Source organism: Bos javanicus, chromosome 13, assembly GCF_032452875.1.
Source record: "Bos javanicus breed banteng chromosome 13, ARS-OSU_banteng_1.0, whole genome shotgun sequence".
NCBI classification, from domain to species: domain Eukaryota; kingdom Metazoa; phylum Chordata; class Mammalia; order Artiodactyla; family Bovidae; genus Bos; species Bos javanicus.
The window spans coordinates 7,319,100-7,345,694 of NC_083880.1; the positions used below are offsets into that span (position 1 = coordinate 7,319,100).

A 26,595-nucleotide genomic window follows, 5' to 3' on the forward strand; every position below is an offset into this window, starting at 1 on the left:
CCTAGAATTATCAACATGATTACTTGATACTAAAATGATTTTTTTTTCAGTTGTAGCACAGTGCTAATAATCATTACCATGATTCAATTAATTTTAAGGTGATAATGTGAATGATCCATTTCTTGATTCTTAAAGCAAATAAGGTTTAGGCTCTACCTTCTTGTTTGGCAAATTAACAAATTTTCCTATTAAAACGGTTCATCAATATTAAGAAAAGAGCAAGCCTTTCTAATTCTGAATTTCTGCTTCCTAAATGAGAATCAGAGAAATAAAAAAATACATAACTACCTCTAGCTGGTATAGTGTAATATCTTATAAGATATCCTCTATTTTTATTTTTGCTTGCTCTTTCTTCAGTTTTCACCATTTTCATGAAGTCTAATTCATGAATAGTTTTATTCAGAAGGTACAGTTTTCTTGAAAACCAATTCAATGAACTCTGTTCACAATCTTAATTGCTTCTATTGCCCTTATTGGGATTTCTTTTGGTTTATTTAGATTTTTGTCAGATAAACCATTCAAGGTGCATGAAAAGAAAGAATTATGCCTCTTTCCCTCCATCAGCTTCCCTTTCACACATAGCCTGAAGCTGCCTTTCTCCCCCTATGCCCTCAATGCCACTTTATAATCTGAATTCACATCTTTCTCGCTTTCTTTGTTAAACCAGGGCTCCACGAGCCCGCTGGTGCCTGGCTTCTCCCGTCTATCCCCCTTCAGCATTTCCAGCTGCCCTGACCTCTCCCCCAGAGACAGGTGTCTCCGCTCTCTCATTACCTCTGTCCCTCTCACTGTCCTTCACTGTCATTCTCAGCACACAGTTCAGCTTCCTCAGCCACATTTCTGTTGCTGCATTGTCCCCACAGTTCGCAGCAACGTTTCCTATATCAACCTGGCACAAACAGCTCGAGAGGAAAGGTGGTCACCTGGCCAGTCCTGTTAGAGAACTGTGATCAATATGGCATGTGGCCAGCCTGGTCCCAGAAACCAGTCATCGAACAAAGCAATGTTTGTACCACAGAATATTTTTAACCGTGCTTTGTACAAGGAGATAAATCAACTGCACAAGGACTTGCTGTTGGACATAGATTTTCCTGTAGTGATGACTGGGATAAAAGTTAAAATTCCGGACTAGAATCCAGCATCCATTAGAATAGAATCCAGCTGTAGCCCTGGACCAGGGTCCTCTAGGCTCCCTGCCCATCCAGATAACACTTTGGCTCAAAATCATGGGGAGCTAAAGTGAGGAAGGGGGGTCCGAGAGAAGAATAAGGGTGTTTAGGTTGTCAGGGAGAGCACAGGAGGAGCTTGGGACAGAGACTTTTTCCCATCAGTATCGCAGCACTTCAACAAACCGTGTGGCTGAATTTTGCGTATCAGGTTAATGTTGGCCTTTCAGGTGGAACATTTGTCCTCATCCACATTTTGTTTTCTTGCCTCCTTGTCTGTGGTCCATGCCACAGAACCATGCTACCTAGAGTATGTGGAGTAAAACTGACGGCAGCTCTCAGTCCATATGTTTAATGTACCAATTATGTTAATTTGGGATTTCTTTTCTGGGAGTAGTGTTTTGACCTTGCATCAAATACGTCATTCAAGTTCAGACAAATCCTTCATGTTGCCTATATCCAGTATTCTAGACTGAGTGTAAATGTTCCTTTATCCCTGAAGCCTTTTCTACCCGCCCCAGGCAAAGCCAGTCAGACACTTTTCTGTGCCTAAAGCACTTTATACCTTAACTCTAGTCCACCTAAACTGGGCTGCAATTATTTGTTTATATTTAACATTGGCCCGTAAGGACTTTGACCTATTAATTTTTTCTTCCCATCAATAAGATTGTGTGTGGCACATAGTAAATGTCCAAGAAACCACTGTTGACTTAATTAATATACCCACTGACAAAGCACATGTTCACTAGTTCATTACCTAGGGATGAGGTAATATTATTTGTAGTGGTGGACATGATGATAACATTTGGTCTGTTTTGGAACTTTATATTTTGGATTAACCAAATATGGGATATATTCACAGGGAAAGAGATATGTTCGGGTTGGCCAAAAAGTCTGTTCATAAGAGCTTATGGAAAAACCCAAATGAACTTTCTGGCCAACTCAATATGATATATTATTAAGTGAATCAAGAGCTGATGAGGAAATAGTAATGAAAGTATGTCTCATTTTTGTAAAAAACATTCTACAAAGTTATAGAAAAAATTGTAGAAGGATAATAGAGTAATAATATATATATATATTTTTCTGGTGAATGATTATAAAGTTCCAGGTATGGAAATAAGTGCCTTCACACACTATTTTAATCCTCACAACTTTGTTGATTCATTCATCATGAATTAATTCACTATTCAGCTATATTTTTTTCTGTCCCAGGCACTGCACTGTACTTTTAGAGATACAGTAGTGAACCAAATAAATACAATACCCAGTGTTTTATCATTATCCTAACTCTACAGATGAAAATTAGGGAGGTTGCCCCACCCATCAGAGTTCCTCTGGTCCAACTTCTGGTTCAAATGAATGCACAGACTCACAAGAGGCTACACCTGTCAGTCTGCTCAGGTGGATGTAGCATAGGAACCAGAGCTTGCCAGAGGGCAGCATCAGCCTCTTTTTGGTAGGAGTCCTTGTATCTGGTCACACCGTCCTCCAGCAGCCCTCATCTTTAGAGCCTCAGATGACAGACCAGACTCAAGGAGATGAGATCTACACCGGGGGTGTGGCAGCCGCCCTGACACAAAAGCCTCATTCCCTGTGTAACCACTCCATAGGCACAGTCAGCCCATCCTGCCCAGGGTCCCTGTACGTATAGTTCGTGAGAGTTTCTCCCAAGGTTGTTTACCAAGCAGAGGTCATTTCAACGATAAGCAATACTACCTGGAAACAGAGAGAACATTTTATTCCTATCACATCACCAGGGAAACAGAAGTAGAGGGTGAACCAAAGGTCAAATTTGCAGGCAGAAGGGGAAAGCGTTTTGTTAAGTAGAAAGTGGTAGAGTGGATTTGAAGTTGAATCTGTCTGATTCCAAAGCTTAGCTTCCATGTTTACTGGATGGAAAAAAAAATGATCTCTGGGAAGAAAGCTTTTAGGTAATTTTTACTCTCTTCCTCAAACTTTCTGAATTCATAGGGTTGTTTTTTTTTTTTAATTGTAATCAGCATAAATTTATTTTGTAATCAGGAAGAAATGTTTTCATCAAGAAGACCAAGGACATGAAAACATACTTTTGCTACCACACTAAGTACAAGTAGCCAGAAATAAAACAGTGTATGCACTTGCTCTGTCATGATGACGCTGTAAAAGAGAAAGAAGCCAAACAGAAATGCAAAGCGGTCCTGACAAGTAGTGGAGTCAGGGTGGTTGGCTTATGAGAGGCTTGCTTTTGTTTGTTTTCATGGTTTTCCAGATTTTCTATGAAATGCTTATGTTATTCTGGGAATAGAATGAAATGTTGGTTGGTTGGTTGGTCACTAAGTCATGTCCTACTTTTGTGACCCCACGGACTGTAGCCCACCAAGCTCCTCTGTCTCCAGGATTTCCCAGGCCAAGAATATTGGGGTGGGTTGCTTCCTTCTCCAGAGGCTCTTCCAGACCCAGGGATCAAACCTGTGTCTCCTGCGCTGCAGGCAGATTCTTTACTGCTGAGCTACCAAGAAAGCCCCATAAAATGAAACACACATTAAAATAGAAAAGCAAATTTATATAGCTTGTAAAATATTTAAACCAGGTGAAAACCAGGCAAACATCATCCTAAAGAAATAGATTTAGTTCCATATTTCTTTGCATAGGTAAATACAGTGTATTTTTTAAATAAAATTTAACTATGTTAGGGGCTTGGAATTCTCACATTATTTTAAAACACACACGTGGACGTGGAAGAGGGGAAGAGGGATTAGAGAGCAGCTCTGTTCCATTCCTAAAAGTCACTCCAGAGCTAAAAGGACTTTCTCAGGCTCCTGCCTTGTGTCCTGATGGAACATTTAGGGCATTACAGTAATTTGCCTAGGCCTGGGCTTGTGCAACAGAGGCTCAACTCCTCTCACATGTTATTTGTCTATAGTTATTTCAGGAGGTAGCTATTTAAGATTTAATTTTCTCTCAAAACTCACGTTTTGGGCTTTATATGATCCTTCCTTAGCCAAGGACTCATATAATTGGATAGCTGCTGTGATGTTTTGCATGCCAAAATTTCCAAATAGCAAAGCATCAGCCATTTTCTCCATAGCTTTCAAGTTTCCCATATCAGCTGCTTTGGCAAAGAATATGTAGGCTCTGTTTCAAGAATATGAAGTTAAAAGTGTGAGTGTCAAAAATGAAAATTTATGCTCCTCCTTCATTCTGCTTCTAACAAGAAGGACCCAGTTGACATTGCTACTAACACTACAGTTTAACTATATCGTCCATTACATCTCTAGACCAGAAGATTTTTTTCAGGCCTAAGTCAGTCTAAGAGTATAATTTCAAATATATCTGACAAATAATGAAGCTGCTGAAAAGGAGAAATATTTAAGCTATATCATTCATGCTTCAAGCTAATAGACCAAATGGAGTGAAAAGCTGGGACATTTGTCCTAAAATAGTAAACCTTCCCACAGTAAATCCCATTACTTATGAGTATTTGATTTATACAATGAACTCTGAACAATATAATTAAAATCAGTTTTAAGAAATCAAAACTGCAATGTCACACCTAAGAAGTTACTATCATGAGAACAACTGTCCCTTTACATTCCAAAATAATTTTCTGAAGCAGAGCATGTTCTTTAGCACAACCAGACTCTGTGGAAAAACAATAACCAAACAAAACCGTAATGATTTTTAGGGCTCTAGAGTCTGACTGACTGGGTTAAAATCTACCATTAATTAGTTTGAGAGCTTCAGGCAAGTTACTTAACTTCTCTGTGCCACTGTCATCTATAAAATTGGATAATAATAGCATCTACTTCATGGGGCTGCTGGGAAGATTCAGTGAGATAATCCATGTGAAGTTCTTGGCATAACTGCCTGATATAGAGTACACCCTCAATAAATTCAGCTATAATTATTATTAAGACTATTGCATAGAAAGTTTTATGACATGGTAATTGTTCTCCTATAATTTGTGGGTAAATCACATAAAGTTAGTGATTACAAATATAGACACCAGAGGATTGTCTCACAGTACATTTTATGAGTCCTGGTCAGAAGTCACCCAGACCTGATTTGTGAAACAAGTAGTGATGGAGAGCCTTACAAGGTCAAAACTTGTGTTGGAGACAGAGAGTGCTCTGAGGACTTATTTTTATTCTTAACACTTCCCCTTTGGTAGCAGTAAGATCACAAAGCATTAACCTCTGCCTGTGACCTTGACCCAAATATAGGAATAAACACACAAATCTACCATAGCTACCAATTCAGGAGGATTAGGAGATTCAGCTTTATACACCCCTACCCATGCTGATGTTAAAATAAGCTGATGTCCTCATGGTCAAAGGCTGGAGCCGAATAGAATAGGCCAGAAGGGCCAAGAAAGAGAGATATCCAGGTAAGCATTAGGCTCCTGGATGGTAAACAGAGAGTAGATCCCAGCGGAACCAAAAGAAGCCAGGAGATCTAGCAAAAAAAATAGCTGTGGTCAAATCAAGTGGAAGTTCTGGGGGCCAAAAAGCAAATAATAAGAGAGAAGGTTTCAAAGGTCAGTGAATGCATGGGTCTGGCATCACGGGACAGGCATGGCACCAAGCATAGATTCCCAGGAGCTCTTCTGTCACATGGCTTGTTGCTGCAACAACATGGTCTGCTGGGACGAGAAGCGCACCAACATGGTCCAGAGCAGAGAAACCTGAGATGGGCTGCAGCGGCCAGGAGTACATGTAGTTGCTGGTCCCAAGAGACAGCAAACATTTGCAAAACCAATCCCTCTAGGTGGCTTTGAGTCTGAGGGAGGAGGGGGTACCTCTGTCCCCTATCAGGGCAGTCCAAGCTGATACATGGAATACCAGAAGCTGGACCCTGGGTAGAAAAAAAAGTCATGGCAAATTAGGTGGGATTAAGATCTGGACTGTAATCCCCAAGAGGGAAAAAGTAGGAGAAACTGGGAAGGAGGGGTAGGTCCACAAAAGAAAGTTCTGTTAGGTGTCTGGAGGATTTGGTGTTGGATGCTCGGGTGGGTCCTGGGGAAAGGGGAGGCTAAGTGCATCTCTAGGACATACCAGAAGCTTATCTCCAAACCTTCCTCGCTGATGAGTAAGTCTTAATGACAGTTAACCTTGGATATCATAGAGGCTTCTCGACTCTTTCAGACAAGTTTGTTTCCCTGACATATGCTTGTTTAACATTTGTACTTCTAAAACCACTAGCTTGTTCAACAATTTTCCTCGCATACACGTGAAGAGACTGAACAAATGAATTAGACCAAGATGTGGGTGTGGATGAGGCAAAAGGACTAGTAGCCCCTGCGACTTATGCTACCCTCAGTGAGGAGCGGTGAGGCAAGGAGCGGGCAGGGCAGAGGATGAAGAGAAGCAAAATGTCTCCCCTTTGGTCTGGGGGTATAGCCTCTTCTCTTCCCTGACCAGAATCTTAGAGATGGCTAAGTTGGCTGTAAAGCAGACAATCCTGAACACTGAAGGAGTTTCACACATCTTGCCCACAAACTCCTGGGGTCTCTGGTTGTGAAGAGGTTTGGTTTCGGTTCTCCACTGCTGCCAACCTAGGAGGGTCAGCAGACTCAGGTTTATGTACCCTCTTACGTATCTGTGCTGCTGCACACATAAGCTGTTCTTCTGGGATTCTTGGGCAAGGATTGGAGCAGGATAGGTTGGGAAAGAGTAACCTGAGATTGAGTGACACCGTGTAGGCATGAAGGTTCCTGCACTGCTGGACAGCCCTGCAACGAAGGGCTGGGTTTTCTCCCCATCCCCTTCGGTCAATAAAGGAAGGCACCTATCAAGGTTAAGCAGAGCCTTCTAAGAGTGATGTTGTCCCATCAGGCTGAATCTAGGAGTCTCTTGGACTTAATGGGGCCCCTCATCTTGGGTTCACCTGTCTAGGTTGAATCTCAGGGACAAGCCCTTCCCAGAATACCACTGTTCTCTCATCCTGCTAGGCTGGGCTCCGGATTCCCTGTCCTTCTTACTCATCTGTTCAGTGGCACCCAAATGAGCTGACTTCCCTCTAAGGCTGGATTGTATTTTTGGGGCTTGGTTTAACTCCATCCTCATCATGACAGTCCCCAGAGATACTTAGCATGAGGCTTGAGTTTTTGCTGAGGATGGTTTCTTTTGCTCTTATTAAGTGCTTCTAATTTAACTTTCCCTAGAGAGAGGACCAAATCCCTTACTTTCTTTTTCTTGTCACTTTGGAAAAATCAAAATCTTTTTGACCTTCTATTTCCTTCTCCATAATTTGGGGATAATATTTATGTTTTACAATATCATTGTGAACAAGGAAGAATATCCCACAATAAGTCACACGAAGAAGGAGCTTGAAAAATGGACGTTGTGATGTTGTGATAACCAGGTTTATACTTAATCCCCCCACCCTCATCTTAGAGGCTTTGAGCTTTAGGGAAGAATTCATGCACTGTGCAGCTGCCCTTCCTCAGTCTGGCTACCACAGCTCTGGGAAGCATCCCATAGGGCTGGTATGCCTAATCTGTGAAAACAAAAGAAACAGGATTGTTGGAGGTTCAGAGTTTATTCCTTCTATTAAGGTTCAAGACACACTTGACTTCTCTTCCACACCTTCCATTTACCAGTTAAAGGACCAGAAATAAAAATAACAAACACTTATCTCCTTATTACTGAGTGTCGGACATGGTTCTAAGAGCTAGACTGCATTATCCAGGGCACAAAGTTGTTAAGTAACTTTCTCTGTCCCACGGCCAGGAAACTGTAGAGCCAGAGTTCAATTCCAAGGTTGTCACTAGAGACTTGATAGGACTTCAGGTTGTCCCCTCTCCTGGGGGCAGCGGGGGAAAGATAGTTATGCCTCCCATTTAGACAGAGCAGGCAAGTGAAACGAGAAACAGTGGACGTGGCGTGAGACCATGTGTTCTCTGCTTGGTCACCTCCCAGCTGTGTATTTGTCTTCACCTCCATTTATCATCCTTGCATCTCTATTCCCAAAGTTTTAAAGGGGGTAAAAATGGAACTCTTCTAACTCAAAATTCTTTTCTGGGGATAAAATGGCATCACATACATGAAAGTGTTCTGAAAACCATAAAGCGAGGCACACACGCTGTTAGGCAGCATAAAGCATTCTAAAACAACAACTACTCTAGTTCAAACAATACATATTTTTTTCAAATAGTACGTATTTCGTTTCACTTGAGTCAATTAAAGCCAAAACAGTATTTTTGCTTGAACGCTTAGATCAGTGCCTTTATTCTGCGTTTCACTTAATGTGTAGGGACTGCGGTTTCATACATAAGGTCTGCCATGTGTTTAGGCTGATAATTTGTAGGATTCTTTAAACACTGTTTGATCCTTTTAAAAACAAAAGTTTATAGGCAAATAAGCTTATTTGTTATACCAATAAGCTTTTAATGACAAATTAGATTTTGGATTGCTCTCCTTTCTCAACCTGGAAATTGAAATTGGCTTGAGTGCTGGGTGGACTTACTCTGCTTTTTGTTTCTGGCTTTTAGACTGCTGGAGGATCTGGATGCCCATATTAAAAAGCTGGTCTCCTTCATCCGTGAAATTGTTCTTTGCTTGCTTTTTTACTGTATATGGACGAACACAGAAAAATAACATTATTTTGTGTTTTACATTTTAAAAATAATGTGCTGGCATATTATTTTGGGGTTCGCTCTCCTTATTTTTTAGCCTCTGCATTTCAAGATCACCCTACCTTTGGCTAGATGGTAGAAGCTGTCTATGAAAGTATTCTCTTCCTCTCTTTTGTGAAAGGGTCTGGGAGGATGGAGGAGAGAGATGGATGTTTCTGATGATAGGAGGGAGACAGATGTTTCCAGTCTGAAAAAAGGGGCGCAAAGTCCTGCAAGCAGAAGACAGGAAGCAAGGTTTTCTAAGGAAGGGGTGGCTTGGTGTACCCTGCTATCTGGATCTTAGATACCTGGCTTTTTTAGTGCTCAGATCTCTTGTCTGAACCAGAAGATATCATGGGCAGTGTGTACTCAGGATTGGAGGAGAGACACTCCCTCATCCTCCCCAGAGTCTTTCTAAGACCTTTCTAGCCTGACTGAGAACTGTTGGGGATGAGCGTCAGGAATAAGCGGGCAGGGTAGGTATGCCAGAACATGCCTAGGACCTTGAAGAAGGCGCAAAGGAGGGGATCGGTAATAATTTACCTTGTGGGATGATACCTCAGAGTAAAATTTTATAGTATTTAAGGAAAACAAGAAACATAATTTTACCAGCTACAATAAAAATACTTCTAAAACATTTATATAACAATTCACAATTTTCAAAGCATATCACCAGTTTACAGATGGGGAAAGCTGTTTAGAAGGAAAGTCTGCCTTAGAGTCCCCACCCCAATACATACACACACACACACACACACACACCCTTCCATAGCATCACAGTGCCTCTTGAAGTCCATTATGACACTCACTGAAACCTCTGATTAGGTGAGCCACATGTGAAGCCATTTTAAAGGAGAGGCATTCTGGGATTTGATGCCTCATTAACAAGACCACAAAATTTTTTTTAAGTGGTTCTTGTTTTTCTTCCTCCTGATAAGCTACCAGAACTGCCCACTTTATTTTGTAAATTTAAAAAAAAAATTACAATTTACAATCCAGTTTACAATTATTTTTGAATGCTTAAAGTTATCCAGTCAATTTAGTAACACCAGACACATTTAGTGTCTAATTTCTGCTTTGAGTTATAGGTTATCTATACTTAACGATTAAAGAGGAAAAATAATGGGAAAAACATATTAACCTGTGTTTGGAATGGCAATCGGTCCTATTAAGATGCTTTCAAAGTGGGAGAATAAATTTTGAAAGGTTGTCTATACATCCATATACATATGAGAAATGATTTACCACTATAGATTTCTATCCATGGTTTTTACCTTTATATGTAATTTTATTTTGGGCTTTACAAATGTATTAAAATACAAGTTTTATGTACTATAAGAGGGCTTCATTACCAGTAAAGTTATCTTAATAACACCTTGTATGGGTTCAGTTCAGTTCAGTTCAGTTCAGTCACTCAGTCATGTCCAACTCTTTGCGACCCCATGAATCGCAGCACTCCAGACCTCCCTGTCCATCACCATCTCCTGGAGTTCACTCAGACTCATGTCCATTGAGTCAGTGATGCCATCCAGCCATCTCATCTTCTGGCGTCCCCTTCTCCTCCTGCTCCCAATCCCTCCCAGCATCAGAGTCTTTTCCAATGAGTCAACTCTTCACGTGAGGTGGCCAAAGTACTGGAGTTTCAGCTTTAGCATCACTCCTTCCAAAGAACACCCAGGACTGATCTCCTTTAGAATGGACTGGTTGGATCTCCTTGCAGTCCAAGGGATTCTCAAGAGTCTTCTCCAACACCATGTTTCCAAATTTGGGTAAAGTACAGTCAGGAAATGATTTGAGGATTTGAGAAGACAACCCTGAAGTTGTTGTAAAGGACTTTGATTCTTCTGGGGTCCTCTGAACAGCCGTCTAGTGGATGCCTGTTGCTTTGTCCTGATAGGAGCTCTTTAGTGACTGAGAAGTGCTGGGGATGAGCCTCAGGGATAAAGGGTGAGTGGGTGTGCCAGAGTAGTATTTAAGGCAGCAGCAACTGTGGAACTTGCTTCAACTAGACGAATTTGTACTTCAGTGTTTGTCAGAGATATAATTTGTAGACAGTTCTAGACATTTTATTACTTTTTCAGTCTTATTATCAATATTTTCTATCTAATTTGGGGACTGTCATGGGCTGAATTGTAACTGCCAAAATTTGTATTTTGAAGTCTCATCCCCCAGTACCTCAGAATGTAACCTTATTTGGAGGTAAGGTCTTTAAAGAAGTGATTGAAGGAGGCTCTTTGAGTGGAGCCCTAATCCAATATGACTAGATGTCTGTTTAAGCAGAAGAAACACCAGCAGCACGCTGGCATAGAAAAGAGACAATGTAAGGACACAGTGAGAAGGTGACCCATTATAAGCTAAGGAAAGAAGCCTGAGAATGAACCTGTTAACACCTTGATTGTGGACTTTGAGCCTCCAGGACTGTGAGAAAATCCATTTCTGCTGCTTCAGCCACTTTGCCTATGGTATTTTGTTATGGTATCCCTGGCAAACTAATACTAATGCTAACTCTGTATCACATGGAAAACAAGCTGCCTCTTCTCCCCATAAGAAGGGAGGCACCCAAACTCAGCTCAGATCAGTGGCTACCCTCCAAAAGCAAGAAGGACTGAGATTTCCCATGGGCCTCCAAGGTTTCCAGATGCTGGGCCTCTGACTTTCCTAGGCAACTGGATGCCCAAGTAGCCCACCTCTGACAAGGCTGTGTTCTCATTACTGTACTCAAAGTACAGTGTAGTTGGTGGGCCTTCCAAGTAACCATCAATCTCTAGACCCAGATCACCTTTCTGAGATGATGGGGGCAACAGGAATCTATGCCTCCTCCTGCTGACACTTCAACTGTAAAATTCTCTAATCAAGTCTATTTCTTAACTCCTGTCACTTGTCACTGTGGAATTCATGCAGAATCCTCTCATTCATAATGACTAGAAGCAAATCTTTAGAAGAAAAATGGCCCACTTGCTTGTTTCAGATGTAAGAAGAAAGAGTAAAGTTGGAGACAACTTGTTCTCTGCCATTCATACATTTACTTGTTCATTTAACTGGTATGAATTGATTCTTACCATGTGTTAGACACAATGCTGAACACTGTATCTTAGCCTGGCAGAGACAAACATGTTTACCAAAAATTACAAGGCCATCTGGTAGGCTCTACATAAGAAGGCATGTGGGAATACAGGAGCCTTCTTTGTTTGTGAGCCACAGAAACCCAATCTGATTGACTTAAGCTAAAGGAACTTATTAGGAGGTTCACAGATTCAATGGGGTTGATCAGGAATCAAAGCACCCTTGCAAACAGTGGCAAGCACTCCCGCTGGGACGGACGAGGATCGAATCCTTTTAAGACCTTCCTCTCTCTGTTCCAGCTCCCTAATGAGTCTGATGGGTCTAGTAGGGAAGACAAGGCATCTCATTACATTCCTATAAGAATGTATCCATTGGGGAAAACCTAATTCCCCAAAAGGAAATTGGGATGGTGAGAAGGGTAAAATGGATGATGGGAAGCCCACAAACAGCAAATGCCCACCCACCTCAGGTCCCTTACTCTGGCCTAGTGAAAGAAAGAAATCTTCACAGATGAAACGGCACTTTAGACAGTTCTCCAAAGGTAGGTAGGAATTTGCCAGACCAAGAAGATGAAACTGGTACTCCATTTGGAGGAAACAGTTGGTGCAAAATAACTGGGCAGTGTGTTTTAAATGAAGACAGAGAGCTTGCAAGTCATAGCTGGCCAGGCAGTCAAAGCTGGCAGCCAGTGATACTGAAGAGAGTGGACAGAGACGTGAAGGACGAAAGGGAGGAGGCAACTCAGGGCACTGTGAAGATGAAGGCAGGATTGCTAGGAGAAAGACAGAGGGAAAAGAAGTGGCAGGAAGCTGGCTCTGATCAGAGATCGCTGCTTTTGAGTTTGAAATTCTATTGGTGCGATGGCTCTACATGTGGCTGGTAAATGGCTGAGGAGAAATAGGGATGAAGTTGATTGGAATCCAGGAGGTCTAGCAAGTAAGGCAAGGTCTTACAACAGGGATACTTAACCGTGCAGGGTGCTGGAGGCCTCTAGCCACTGACTGATGGATATGGAAGTACAAGAGCCCAGCTCCCTTGCCTGTGGGAGGGGGACAATCCTCTAGCGCAATTTGCTCTTCAAAATCCTAAACGTCTGAAACTCTATCTTTGCTCAGCTCCTTCCCTTGCCTTAATCTGCATTACTTTCTTAAATGTTTCATCAGAAAATCTAAAACTTTAACATTTAAATTCAAGTATATAAATATTATCTAAATGATCTAGAAAAATAAAAGGGAAAAGAATATTAAATTCCTTAGTTTGAATCTCAAATTTTATTACTTCTTGAATCACATAAAGGACCACTGAGAGTTAAACGAATGTCTTGACATTGAGAGTTAAAGGAGGTGAATATCTTTTACTCTGACTAAAAATCAGGTGCTTTCACCATTAAAATGATACAGAAAGATAAAATGGGAAAATCTTTGCAGAAAAGCTTGCCTCCACAGACACTGCATCTAATTTTAATTATATTTAATATAAACCAACTTCAGTTTCTGATTTTCCAAATAATGCATCAGAAGAGCTCTTCACATTTGCCCTTAATGTCTGCTAGAAAGATACAATCTCAGATAAGGTGGGAGAGTAATGATCCATTTCTAAAAATAATATTCCACCTAAGAAAGAATGACTCAGCAGAGTTTAGTCAGATAAAGATGCCATCAACTCAAATCCTCTTGAATATAGCACAGATATTTACAACAGTCAAATTTATTCAGTCTGTCCCCAGATCATTGTCCTCAGACATAAATACCTCCATTGGTATTTCTTGGAAATGGTAGACAAATTATAAGTAAAAAAAAAAATTTTTATCCTTTTCAAATATCTACTAAGCAAAGCTTAAAATAAGAGAGACCCTGACTTAGAAAGATATAATTCATGATCTAAAATCCTTAATTTATCAGAAAGACATGCATTATAAAAGAAAGGAAGAATCAAATAATATATAGTTATAGTTATAATAGGTGCTAATATTCATAAACCACTTGGGTCCTAGGCAATTTTCTCATTGGCTGTCATTTTACAGATGAGTTGGTATACGCACAGAGCCTATACTACTTCTCAGAGCTACACAATATGCAGAATCATGTGTTAAACACAAAGTTATTATCAAATGATGAAAAATTTGAAAAGACGTTCCAAAATACATTTAAAAAATAAATTTACTGTAATTGTTTAAAGTATCTTATAGTTGTTTCTTTAAAGTAATACTTCATTTACCTGATTCTTGAGAAATATGTTTCATATAAATCATTTTCCCCATTAGATGAATCATATCTCTCTTTATTTTGACTATTTTCTGATGTATCCATCTAAAAAGGGTACAATATATTCCTCCACCTTCCCCAACAGAAGATAATGAGCGTGATGTAACCAGGTCTTGATGATTCAGAGCATCATTATACACACATGATAATTCCCAGTCTGGTTGGTTTGGACATGATTATGTAAGAAGACAATGCTTATGGGAGGCCTTGGATAATGGAAAGACCTTCAGTAGTGAGTAGGAGCAGAAAGGGCAAGAAAAGAAAGTGGCATGCTGTATTCATGTCCTCTGGGGTGGCTAAGAGTGCCTGCTCGAAGTGGCTGGGTTGACACTTAGGTGCACATGATAATTTGTAGCACCTTAGGTCACTGATTCCCAAAGGGTATGTAGGATAATTTTTTATTGGAGTATAGTTGCTTTACAATGTTGTGTTAATTTCTGCTGTACAACTAAGTGAATCACCTATCAGTTCAGTTCAGTTCATTTCAGTCGCTCAGTCGTGTCTGACTCTTTGCGACCCCATGGACTGCAGCACGCCAGGCCTCCCTGTCCATCACCAACTCCCGAGTTCACTCAAACTCATGTTCATTGAGTCGGTGATGCCGTCCAGCCATCTCATCCGCTGTAATCCCCTTCTCCCGCCTTCAGTCTTTCCCAGCATTAGGGTCTTTTCAAATGAGTCAGTACTTTGCATCAGGTGGCCAAAGTATTGGAGTTTCAGCTTCAGTATCAGTCCTTCCAATGAACACCCAGGACTGATCTCCTTTAGGATGGACTGGTTGGATCTCCTTGCAGTCCAGGGGATTCTCAAGTCTTCTCCAACACCAAAGTTCAGAAGTACGTATGTATACGTATATCCTCTCCCTTTTGAATGTCCCTCCCACCCCCCACCCCCATCTCACCCCTCTAGGTCATTACAGAGCACTGAGCTGAACTCCCTGTGCTATACAGCGGCTTCCCACTAGCTAGCTATTTTTGCACATGGCACTGTATATATGTCAATCCTACTCTCCCAATTTTATCTCACCCCATAAAATAATTTTAAGTGGTACACACACAAACTTTAAAATTTTGATGGTTAGAATACTTAATATATATTCGCCTATAGATTATTTTTATGTCAAGTGATGCTAATTTCTATTCATTTTAAATAACCATGAAATATTTCAAACATACAAAAGAAGTACAGAAAATGAAACATACCTCACTATCACCCTCCCCATCTCACACACACAGTTTAATGGATGGTAACATTTTGTCTCACTTGTTTTCTGTATCGGTTGTAAGGAAACAATGTACAGATACAGGCAAGCCTCCTCCCAACAGACCTGCCCCTTGTTCCCTCTTCAGCAGTGGGTGTTTTCCTGAAGTTGCTGGGTAGCTCTTCATTCATTTATTTGGTTGCGCTGGGTCTCCCGTTGCTGTGCAGTCTTTCTCTAGTTGTAGAGAGGCTACTCTTTAGTTGTGGTGTGTGGGCTTTACATTGCTGTGGCTTTCCTTGTGGAGCACAGGCTCTCGGGCGTGCAGACTTCAACAGCTGCAGCACACAGGCTCGGTAGTTGTGGCCTGATGGGCCCTGGAGTACGCAGGCTTCAGGCGTTGCAGCAGGTGGGCTCGGCGGTTGCGGCTCACAGGCTCTAGAGCTTGGGTTCAGTAGCTGTGGCACACAGGCTTAGTCGCTCCGTGGCGTGTGGAATCTTCCTGGACCAGGGATCGAACCTGTGTCCCCTGCATTGTCATGCTGATTCTTGCGTACTGTACCGCTAGGAAAATCCACTGTGTAGCTCTTTCACTACATATGTATACCCAATGTTATTTCTATATATAAGTAGCATCATACTATATATACTTTTGCAACTAAGCTTTTCACGGTTTGAGATTTATTCATCTTGATTCAAGCAAGCTTCATTCATTCATTTTAACAGTGCCAATTGTCTGGTCAAAATTCTTTATATGAATGAAAGTGAAAATGAAAGTGAAAGTCGCTCGTGTCTGACTTTTTGCAACCCCATAGACTATATAGTCCATGGAATTCTCCAGGCCAGAATACTGGAGTAGGTAGTCTATCCCTTCTCCAGGGGATCTTCCAGACCCAGGAATCGCACCGCAGTCTCCTGCATTGCAGGAGGATTCTTTACCAACTGAGCTATCAGCGAAGCCCAGTTTATTTATTCATTCCTTCATTATTTCTCCTAGGCCTTCCATGAACATTCGGTTTTTCCACTTGTGTGGTACCCAAACTAATTCTGCAATGAAAATCCTTGTGCACATTTTCTTCTACGGATGTGTGAGAACTTATCTAAAAGCACATTACTCAGCCATTAAAAAGAATACATTTGAATCAGGTCTAATGAGGTGGATGAAACTGGAGCCTATTATTCAGAGTGAAGTAAGTCAGAAAGAAAAACACCAATACAGTATACTAATGCATATATATGGAATTTAGAAAGATGGTAATGATAACCCTGTATGCGAGACAGCAAAAGAGACACAGATGTATAGAACAGTCTTTTGGACTCTGTGGGAGAAGGAGAGGGTGGGATGATTTGGGAGAATGGCATTGAAACGTGTATAATATCATATATGAAATGAATCACCAGTCCAGGTTCGATGCAGGATACAGGATGCTTGGGGCTGGTGTATTGGGATGACCCAGAGGGATGGTATGGGGAGGGAGGTGGGAAGGGGGTTCAGGATGGGGAACACGTGTAATGTCCATGGCAGATTCATGTTGATGTGTGGCAAAACCAACATGATATTGTAAAGTAATAAGCCTCCAATTAAAATAAATAAATTTAAATTAAAAAAATAAAAGTACATGTGCAGAGTGGGATATATGCATCTTAAACTTTACTAAATATTACCACATTGCTGTTCAAAGAGGTTGTACCAAACTTCACTCTCACCAGTGATATATGAGAGTTATTATTGCTTCACATTCTGGATCACTCATGGGGTTATCTTTTAGTTTTGCTAATCAGTGTGAAATAATTATTCTTTGCTATTGAATTTGTTTTTGCAATTATAAGTGAAGTTAAGTATATTTATTGACCTTTGGTTGTTTTCCCCTTTTGGGTAAATGGCAAGAAATAAATGTTGGTGAGGGTGTGAAGAAAAAGGAACCCTTGTATACTGTTGGGAATGTAAATTGATGCAGACACTATGGAAAAAGGTATGGAATTTCCTCAAAAAATTAAGAATAGGACTACTATGTGATTCAGCAATTCTACTCCTGGGTATTTATCCAAAGAATATGAAAACACTAACTTGAAAAGATATATGCCCCCGTGTATTCATCACTTCTGTATTCACAATAGCCAAGATGTGTAGACAACCTAAGTGGCCATCAATAGACAAATAGATAAAGAAGATGTGATTGCACCTCTGTCATTACATACCAAAATCCTCTGTATATATAGGACTGATTCTAGACTCTCTTCTATTTTTCAATCTATGTACCAAAACATCATTTTATAGGAAGAATTTAGTGGGACAAGTTCCCCTTATCATTCTACTTCAAAAGTGTCTTGGCTATTTTTAGACTTGCTTTCACATATACTTTAAAATTTATTTTTTTATTTGGAGTATAACTGCTTTACAGTGTTAAGTTGGTTTCTGCCGTACAACAACACAAGTCAATCATAACCATATATATATGTATATATATCCCCTTCCGCATGAGCCTCCCTCCCACCCTCTCCCCGCTCCCACCCCTCCAGCTCATCACGGAGCACCAGGCTGGGCTCCCTGTGTGATGTGCAGCTTCCCACTAGATACCTATTTTGTACATGGTAGTGTATATATGTCAATGCTACTCTCTCGGTTCATCCAACCCTCTCTTTCCCCTGCTACGTCCACAAGTCCACTCTCTACATCTGCATCTCCATTCCTTCCCTGCAAATAGGTTCATAAGTACCATTTCTCTAGATTCCATATATATGAGTTGGTATATAATGTTTGTTTTTCTCCTTGTGACTTACCTCATTCTGAATAACAGGCTTCAGGTTCATCTACCTCACTACAACTGACTCAAATTCATTCCTTTTTATGGTTGAGTAATACTCACTTCCTTGGTGGCTCAGTGGTGAAGAATATACCTGCCAATTCAGCAGATGTGAGTTTAATCCCTGGGTCGGGAGGATCTCCTGGAAAAGGAAATGGCAACACACTCCAGTATTCTTGCTTGGGAAATTCCATGGATAGAGGCGCCTGGAGGAGTCCATGTAGTTGCAAAAGAGTTGGACACAACTTAGTATCTAAACAACAACAATATTCCATTGTATATATGTACCACAACTTCTTTATCCATGTATCTGTCGATGGACTTCTAGGATGCTTCTATGTCCTAGCTATTGTAAATAGTGCTGCAGTGAACACTGGGGTACATGTGTCTTTTTGAATTGTGATTTTCTCAGGGGATATGCCCAGTAGTGGGATTGCTGGGTCATATGGTAGTTTTATTCCTAGTTTTTAAAGGAATCTCATACTGTTTTCCATAGTGGCTGTATCAATTTACATTCCTACCAACAGTGCTAGAGGGTTCCCTCTTCTCCACATACTCCCCACCATTTATTGTTTGTAGTTTTTTGATGATGGCCATTCTGATTGATATGACCTGATACCTCATTGTAGTTTTAATTCACATTCCTCTAATAGTGAGTGAAGTCGAGCATCTTTTCATGTGTTTGTTGGCCATCTGTATGTCTTCTTCAGAGAAATGTCTTTTCAGGTCTTCTGCCCAGTTTTCACATATACTTTTATTTTATTTACTTATTTTTTTAAAATTTTATTTTATTTTTAAACTTTACATAATTGTATTAGTTTTGTCAAATATCAAAATGAATCCGCCACAGGTATACATGTATTTCCCATCCTGAACCCTCCTCCCTCCTCCCTCCCCGTACCATCCCTCTGGGTCGTCCCAGTGCACTAGCCCCAAGCATCCAGTATCATGCATCAAACCTGGACTGGCAACTCATTTCATACATGATATTTTACATGTTTCAATGCCATTCTCCCAAATCTTCCCACCCTCTCCCTCTCCCTCTCCCACAGAGTCCATAAGACTGTTCTATACATCAGTGTCTCTTTTGCTGTCTCGTACACAGGGTTATTGTTACCATCTTTCTAAATTCCATATATATGCGTTAGTATACTGTATTGGTGTTTTTCCTTCTGGCTTACTTCACTCTGTATAATAGGCTCCAGTTTCATCCACCTCATTAGAACTGATTCAAACACATATACTTGTAAAATCAGTTTGTCAAATACCGTGAAAATCCTCTTGATCAATTTTTAAGCTAATTTGACAAGATATAATATCTTACAATTTTGAATTTTCCCATTCACAATCATAATAACTATTCTCTTATATATTATTCAAAAAGGTTTTACGCTTTTCCTTTTCTCTAACATCTTGTATATCTTTTATTAGATTTAGTCTTAAGTACCTTTTACTTTCTATTGCTATTTTAAATAATACTTTAGTCATTTCATTATATTTTGCTTTTCATACATCATATACAGAAATGCTATTGAGTTTTATATATTAATTTTTAAATCTAGCAACTTTTCCAAACTCTATTAATTTTTATAGTTTAACAGATTTTCCTTAATTTTTCAAGATCAACATCATATCATTCTGGTGAATTGTTCTTATGAACACTATGTGATGATGCTTTCTCTCTATTAAATGTTTTTACCTTGAAGTCTATTCTGTATAAAATTAATAATAGGTTTCTTTCACTTAGTATTGCTTGAGATATCATTTCAGTCCTTTTACTTGAAGTCTTTTTGTGTCATGCTTAAAGTATATGTCTTGAAAATGTTATACAACTGAGTACAATATTTTTATTTTAATCTAAAGGTCTCTTGTTTCCACTTCCTATTTTCTTTCTGAGCTGCATTCAGGGCAATTTCTTCTGATCTTTTCTTATTTCATTAATGTTCTCTTCAACAGTATCTAATTTTTCTGTTTACCCATCTGCTCACTTAATTTAAATGAGTATGCTTTTGTTTTTCCTTAGTTTTATTTGGTTCTTTGGCACAGATGCTCATTCGTTTTCATGATGTCTTCTCTTTTTTCTTATGGTTTCTTAATCATTTAAAAATAGCTTTATTTTCATAAACTTGGGGGGGGTCTATGCCTTATGTATTGTGTATGTGGGAGGGGTGTGTGTGTGGGGGTGGATGCATGTACTTGCAAACTGACTCTCGCTGAGTAGAATTTTTTTAACTTGGTGCGTTAAAATTTTTTTTTCATGAAAGCTTCTCTCCAATAAGGATTTTAATGTAGAAATTGTGGAAATGTTTCTCCAAAAAGTGATTTTGTGTTGCTTCTGTCAGGTTTCCAGATTTATCAACTTATTAGTGGAAGGAAATTCATATATTTGAACATAATGGCTTGAAAAGTATTCACAAAAGTACTGGGTGGCATAAATTCAAATCCAAATCTATATAAGGTGCAGGGATGTGGTGTAAGTTTTCCCCAGGGAGTCCATAAGACTGTTCTATACATCAGTGTCTCTTTTGCTGAGAGCCCAAGAGGAGGAGCAGCTTCTTGATATTTGCCTCTAATGGTGGGTGGTTTGTTGGTATTTCCTAATCTCTTCTTTCACTGTATACACACCTTTGTGAGACTCTTCGCTTTACTCATAGCTCTTCATTCCAGTTCTCTTGTCAAAAATCCTTATGTCTATTTTATTTACTCAGCCTAGGATTAAAATTCAAGGCTCATCCGTTACCAGCTCTGATCACATCTTGCCAAAACATCAATTTACAGGCTTATTTTTCATTATTTCTAGCACCTGGGGATTTCAGTTTCTTGTGAGCCCAGCTCTGCATTTAAAAAGAGTTTTGGTATATTTTAGGTGTAAATTTTAGCTATTTGTAGCAGTAGGATTTTTATATTGAATTAGATCACCATTTTGCAGAATAGGAGCGTTTCAGTGATTTAAAAAAATCAATTTATTTGCAAAATGTGTTGATTCAAAGAAAACTTTCAGTAATAGGAAAGCTATTAAAGGGTACACAGATTGGGTTCCCTGATAACCAGACTTTTGGGGGGTTAGTTATTAAGAGGTAACCTTGGGTATCCGGGGGAGAAGTTGGATTGGGCAGAGAGAGAGGAGCTATGATGCAGGCCTGTAACAAAGAATAAGCTTGACTCCACAGAGCATCTATTCCTTTAACTCTAACCCTTGTGCTCTGTTTCCTGTGCTTTTTCAAGCTGGCTCTGCATGTTTTGTAAAAGAATGTTGCCTGTAGCCTGAAAGATAGGTGAGGGCCTATTCTCAAGTTTCTGGTCTTTAAAGGCACACCCCGTTTCCATTCATGTAGAGTTAAAAAGTTGCAGAATGGAAAATAACAATTGTCTTGATGGAGGATAATAGGTTTATAGGAACATTGTCACAAGATCTGCTTGGACAGCTGCAAGAATAAAGGATTCCTCCACCAAAAAGTTTTCAACAAGTCATACTTTTCCCGTTTTAATACAAAAGAAGCCTGATTTCTAACTCAGGTAAGATGGTTCTTTGGAACACTAATCCACCATCTTTTCAGTCTGCTGATTTTCTGAATAAAATCACTATTCCTCACCCCAGCAACACATCTCTTGATTTACTAACCTGTCATATGGTGAACAGGACAAGCTTGCACGTGGTAAAAAGCCCAGTAAAACCCTTTTCTGACCGCACAGGGTGCTCTGGAGTTAACATGTCTCTTCTAACTTGTCCCGTTTAGGCTGACATGGTCAAGGCTTTATGCGCCTAAATTGATTAGTCATTGGTAGTGGGCTTTCCCTGGAAGGAGGCATAACCTTGGGTTAAGCAGTTGTCTGCACCTAAGATAGTCCCTGAAGGAACTGTTGCTGAAGGCTGTCTGTGAACTGTACTCTCAGCAACTGGGCAACAAGTTCCCCATTGAAGAGAGACTCTGCACGGCACTTCCCAGTGTCCTCCACATACATTCCAAAGTCAATAAAGTTTACCAAATGATAAACTTAGCCTAGCTGGTCACAGACTCCAGAAGTGAGGAAAAAAAAAATGTGGAGACTGGCTTAAAGTAAGATTCCAAGACACTGCCCCCTGCCAACCAAGCACGCAGAAGTGATATGGTCTGATCACCAAAATTAATGAGGATTTAATTCCAAGAACTGCCAGGAAGGATCTGGTCAGGAAGGACAAAGAAGCTAGTGTTCCAGTTTCTTGCAGGAATAGGCTCCACTGTTCCCACTGCATGATTAATTATTGATTTGTCTTGCTAACAATTTAACAAAGATAATTACTCTATTAGACTCAATTCTGACTCAGAAGGAAGTATTAATTGTTGAAATTATAGTGATAAGATACCCTGAGAGAAAATGAGCATGCCATTAAAAAATTGTAATGGGATGTTAAAGTATTGTGTTCAGCCCTAAAACACTATTCAAAGGTACTCTAAAAATGTAAGGCTTTATTGTTATTATTCACTTATTTTTTGATCACATCACACAGCTTGTGGGATCTTAGTTCCATGACCAGAGATCCAACCTAGGCCCACTGCAGTGGAAGCAGCAAGTTCTAACCACTGACCACCAGGGAATTCCTAAGGTTTTATTATTTTTATTTAGCACCTGTATTATAGAGAGTGCTGAACCTGAATTCAGAAGATCTGAGTTTACATCTTAGCTCTGTACAGGAAGAATTCAACTCGATTTAATTCAGCAAATATTTATTCATATTAAGTATGACAGACACAATGTTAGGCATAGATCTTGCCTTGAAGTAAAGGGAATACAAATGCTATTGGTTATAGCTTCAACCTCTAGGAAAAGGAAAAACTGGTAGAGGTCTGAAAATTGGTAAATAGTTCCTCTACTTTCAAGATGTGGAAAAACACATTCATATTCTAGAAACAGCTTGATGTCAGCCTCCTTAAGTTCTAATTTTTTGAACAAATTTTTATACACAGTTTATGACCTTGAGTTAAGGAGATATGATCACTAAGAATTAGGACGTTGTTTGGAGAATGTTAGGTTAAATCTCATTCTTCTTTTCTGAAGTCTGAGGAGTAGCATTTGTATAAAACACCTATAGCCTATGTTTTATGATATCTTATGCACATGGCACCCCACTCCAGTACTCTTGCCTGGAAAATCCCATGGATGGAGGAGCCTGGTAGGCTGCAGTCCATGGGGTCTCGAAGAGTCCGACACGACTGAGCGACTTCACTTTCATTTTTCACTTTCATGCATTGGAGAAGGAAATGGCAACCCACTCCAGTGTTCTTGCCTGGAGAATCCCAGGGATGGGGGAGCCTGGTGGGCTGCCGTCTATGGGGTCGCACAGAGTCGGACACGACTGAAGTGACTTAGCATAGCATAGCATGCACAAAATGGTGAAAAGGAAACTGCATGAGAATGAAAGTTAATGTTTTTAGCCAGTTCTATAACCGTGTATGCCGTCCCAAGTGGTACACGGGTAAAGAATCTGCCTGCATTACAGGAGACACTCGTTCAATCCTTGGTTTGGGAAGATTCCTTAGAGGAGGAAATGGCAGCCCATTCCAGGATTCTTGGCGGGGAAATCCCAAGGACAGAGGAGCCTGGTGAGCTACAGTCCGTGGGTCGCACAGAGTCAGACACAACTGAGTGACTGAGCACAATAACCATGTATAACCCATGCTCCCGGTTCATTTTACAGCTTGTACACCTTCTGTCTAAGGAAGGTTTACTTCTCCATGGCTTTCTCTACTTTATTAACTGCTAATTCTACAGTTTCCTGATACCAGACTTCTGTGTGGGGTTGGAGATGGGGGAACAGGAGAGGGTGTTTGCCTATTTTCTGTCTACCAATGCTTATTAAGGTGTCCTCCTAAACAAGGGCAGTGCACTCTGTATAAGGCATTCTTATAACTAAAATTTTATGTTTTCAACCTCATCACAGGTAGATTTTCATCTGTCATCAGTGGGTAAATATAATACTAGAGATTTATGGTGGATTATTGTGGGCTCTAGGCTCTAAACTTGGTCCTGCCTTGTTACCTTCTACAAAGATTTGGATAAAAGATTGATAAGCATGCTTGTCAAAAACTTGAACGACAGAAAACTAGGAGAGTTTGACTGATATAATCAATAGGTTGAAATAATCCCAAATGAACACAATGAAACTAATAGACATAAATGTAAAATCTTTCACTTAGATTCAAAAATTTAGATGAACACATAAGGATGAGGAGAGACTTGGTTGTGATGGGCAGTTTTGTGTTTCTTCTTGGTGAGGATATAGTCACCAGTTATTAAATTCAACATGAATCTAGTTGTTGCTGTGACAGTATTTAGCAGCCACATTTAAGCAAGAGAAGTTATCCTAGGTGATCTGGGTTGATCTGATTCAAACAGTTGAAAGGCCTTAGGAATGGAATTGAGGTTTCTCTGAAGAAGAAAAAATTCCAGCTGTGAACAGCAGCTTCAGGTCCTGCCCAAGAATTCCTGTCTGCCCTTGTTGATAAACTGCCCCATGGATTTTGGACTTGCCCTGCCAGCTCCCATAATAATCGTGTAAGCCAGTACCTTACAATAAATCCTCAAATATATATCACTTACTGGTTCTTTTTTTTTCTGGTTGAACCCTGGTTGATACACTGGCGTAGTACTTTTAGGTGAGAAAAGATTTCAGCTTGCTCTAACTTTGTCACGGATCATCACTGGAAGTGGGTGCCAGAAACAGCTCACAGAATCTTAGACACAATAAGCACACACCACAGGATTCAGTGAGGATGAGGGCAACAGCTCCATGACCGGAGTCCACATCCATAGCAGGGTTATTCTGTCCAGCTCCAGCTGCCTAAGATCACCACGGGGAAGGGATTTTGGTTTAATGTAAGTTAAGAACTTTATAAGAAAGAGATATCTTCAATAATGTCACAGGCTGCCCTGTATGACACAGTGAGCTTAGTCGCATGTATGTAAGTGCTGCTGCTGCTGCTAAGTCACTTCAGTTGTGTCAGACTCTGTGTGACCCCAGAGACGGCAGCCCACCAGGCTCCCCCGTCCCTGGGATTCTCCAGGCAAGAACACTGGAGTGGGTTGCCATTTCCTTCTCCAATACATGAAAGTGAAAAGTGAAAGTGAAGTTGCTCAGTCGTGTGTGACTCTTCGCAACCCCAGGGACTGCAGCCTACCAGGCTCCTCCATCCATGGGATTTTCCAGGCAAGAGTACTGGAGTGGGGTGCCACTGCCTTCTCCTTATGTAAGTAGGAACTGCTATTATCTGCCTGGAATATCTGATGAAAGATGCTGGCCGAGATGACCACTAGCGTTTCCTAATTCTAAGATTCTATAATATTATGTTTAATAACTATGCTTCTAATGCATGCCACTAAAAGTCCTCCTCCTTTCAGTTAATGCTATTTAATTTCCCTTGTTTAAAATTTAATTTCCCTTGTTTAAAAAGTCTGGTTGTCTTCTGATTGTCTTTCTTTCCATCTTGCTCTATGCCCACTTGGGTTCTTCAAAGGACTCCTTTGTCCTCTAGCTTCTGCTTAGATTTGGCTGAGAGGCACCCCCTGGAAGTCTGAAGGGTAGGAAGAGAGTTAAGTATTCCCTGGTTTCCCAGGTCTTATTTGTTATGGGCTGGCTTTGTCCTTGACCTAAGGTCATACTTCTGTTAGAGAGCCCTCTCCATACACCTCTTGCTTGCTTTCTTGGCATTGCTGTAGCCACTGCTGCCTAAGACCCTTAAGATCTAGGGGTGGTAATGAGATTGCTGTTACTACACTGAGTGGGGGTGGGGGAGGCAGTTACTTTGTGGATTCTCTACACTCTGTGCCCTTTCAGAAATAGGCCCTTGATCAAACTTTACTTATTTTCTTGGACTCCGAAATCACTGCAGATGGTGACTGCAGCCAGGAAATTAAAAGATGCTTGCTCCTTGGAAGAAAAGCCATGACAAACCAAAACAGCCTATTAAAAAGCAGAGACATTACTTTGCCGACAAAGGTCTGTATAGTCAAAGCTATGGTTTTCCCAATAGTCATGTACAGATGTGAAAGTTAGACCATAAAGGAAGCTGAGCACTGAAGAATTGATGCTTTTGAACTTCAGTGTTGGAGAAGACTCTTTAGAGTCCCTTGGACTGCAAGAAGATCAAACCAGTCCATCCTAAAGGAAATCAGCACTGAATATTCATTGGAAGGACTGATGTTGAAACTGAAGCTCCAAGACTTTGTCCACCTGATGTGAAGAACCAACTCATTGGAAGAGACCCCAATACTGGGAAAGATTGAAGGCAAGAGAAGTGGATGACAGAGGATGAGTTGGTTGGATGGCATTACCGACTCAATAGACATGAGTTTGAGTAAACTCCGGGAATTGGTGATGGACAGGGAAGCCTAGCATGCTGCAGTCCATGGGGTCGCAAAGAGTTGGACATGACTGAGAGACTGAACTGAACTGAACTTAAATGACTCAATTTAAATGTGTCATTTATATCCTGTAAAAATCCTACCTGGTACTTCAAGTCAGATG

At 40.4% G+C, this 26,595-nt stretch overlaps 1 protein-coding gene across 6 annotated transcripts in view; it reads right to left on the reverse strand.

The window, feature by feature from the left end:
- The window catches only part of SEL1L2 (SEL1L2 adaptor subunit of SYVN1 ubiquitin ligase), a 125,351-nt gene that overhangs the window by 47,054 nt on the left and 51,702 nt on the right, over positions 1-26,595 (reverse strand). For 5 of the 6 annotated variants that reach the window (XR_009740198.1, XR_009740197.1, XM_061435642.1 and 2 more), the window contains exons 4-5: positions 8,616-8,718; positions 4,121-4,283 (exon numbers count right to left, since the gene is read on the reverse strand). Coding sequence is in view for 4 of the 6 variants with exons in the window: in XM_061435639.1 (XP_061291623.1) it covers positions 4,121-4,283; positions 8,616-8,718 (266 nt within the window). In the remaining 2 variants the exon portion in view is untranslated. Of the gene's footprint in view, positions 1-4,120; positions 4,284-8,615; positions 8,719-8,846; positions 8,994-26,595 lie in introns of all 6 variants that reach the window. The other variant, XM_061435640.1, reaches the window with a different exon arrangement.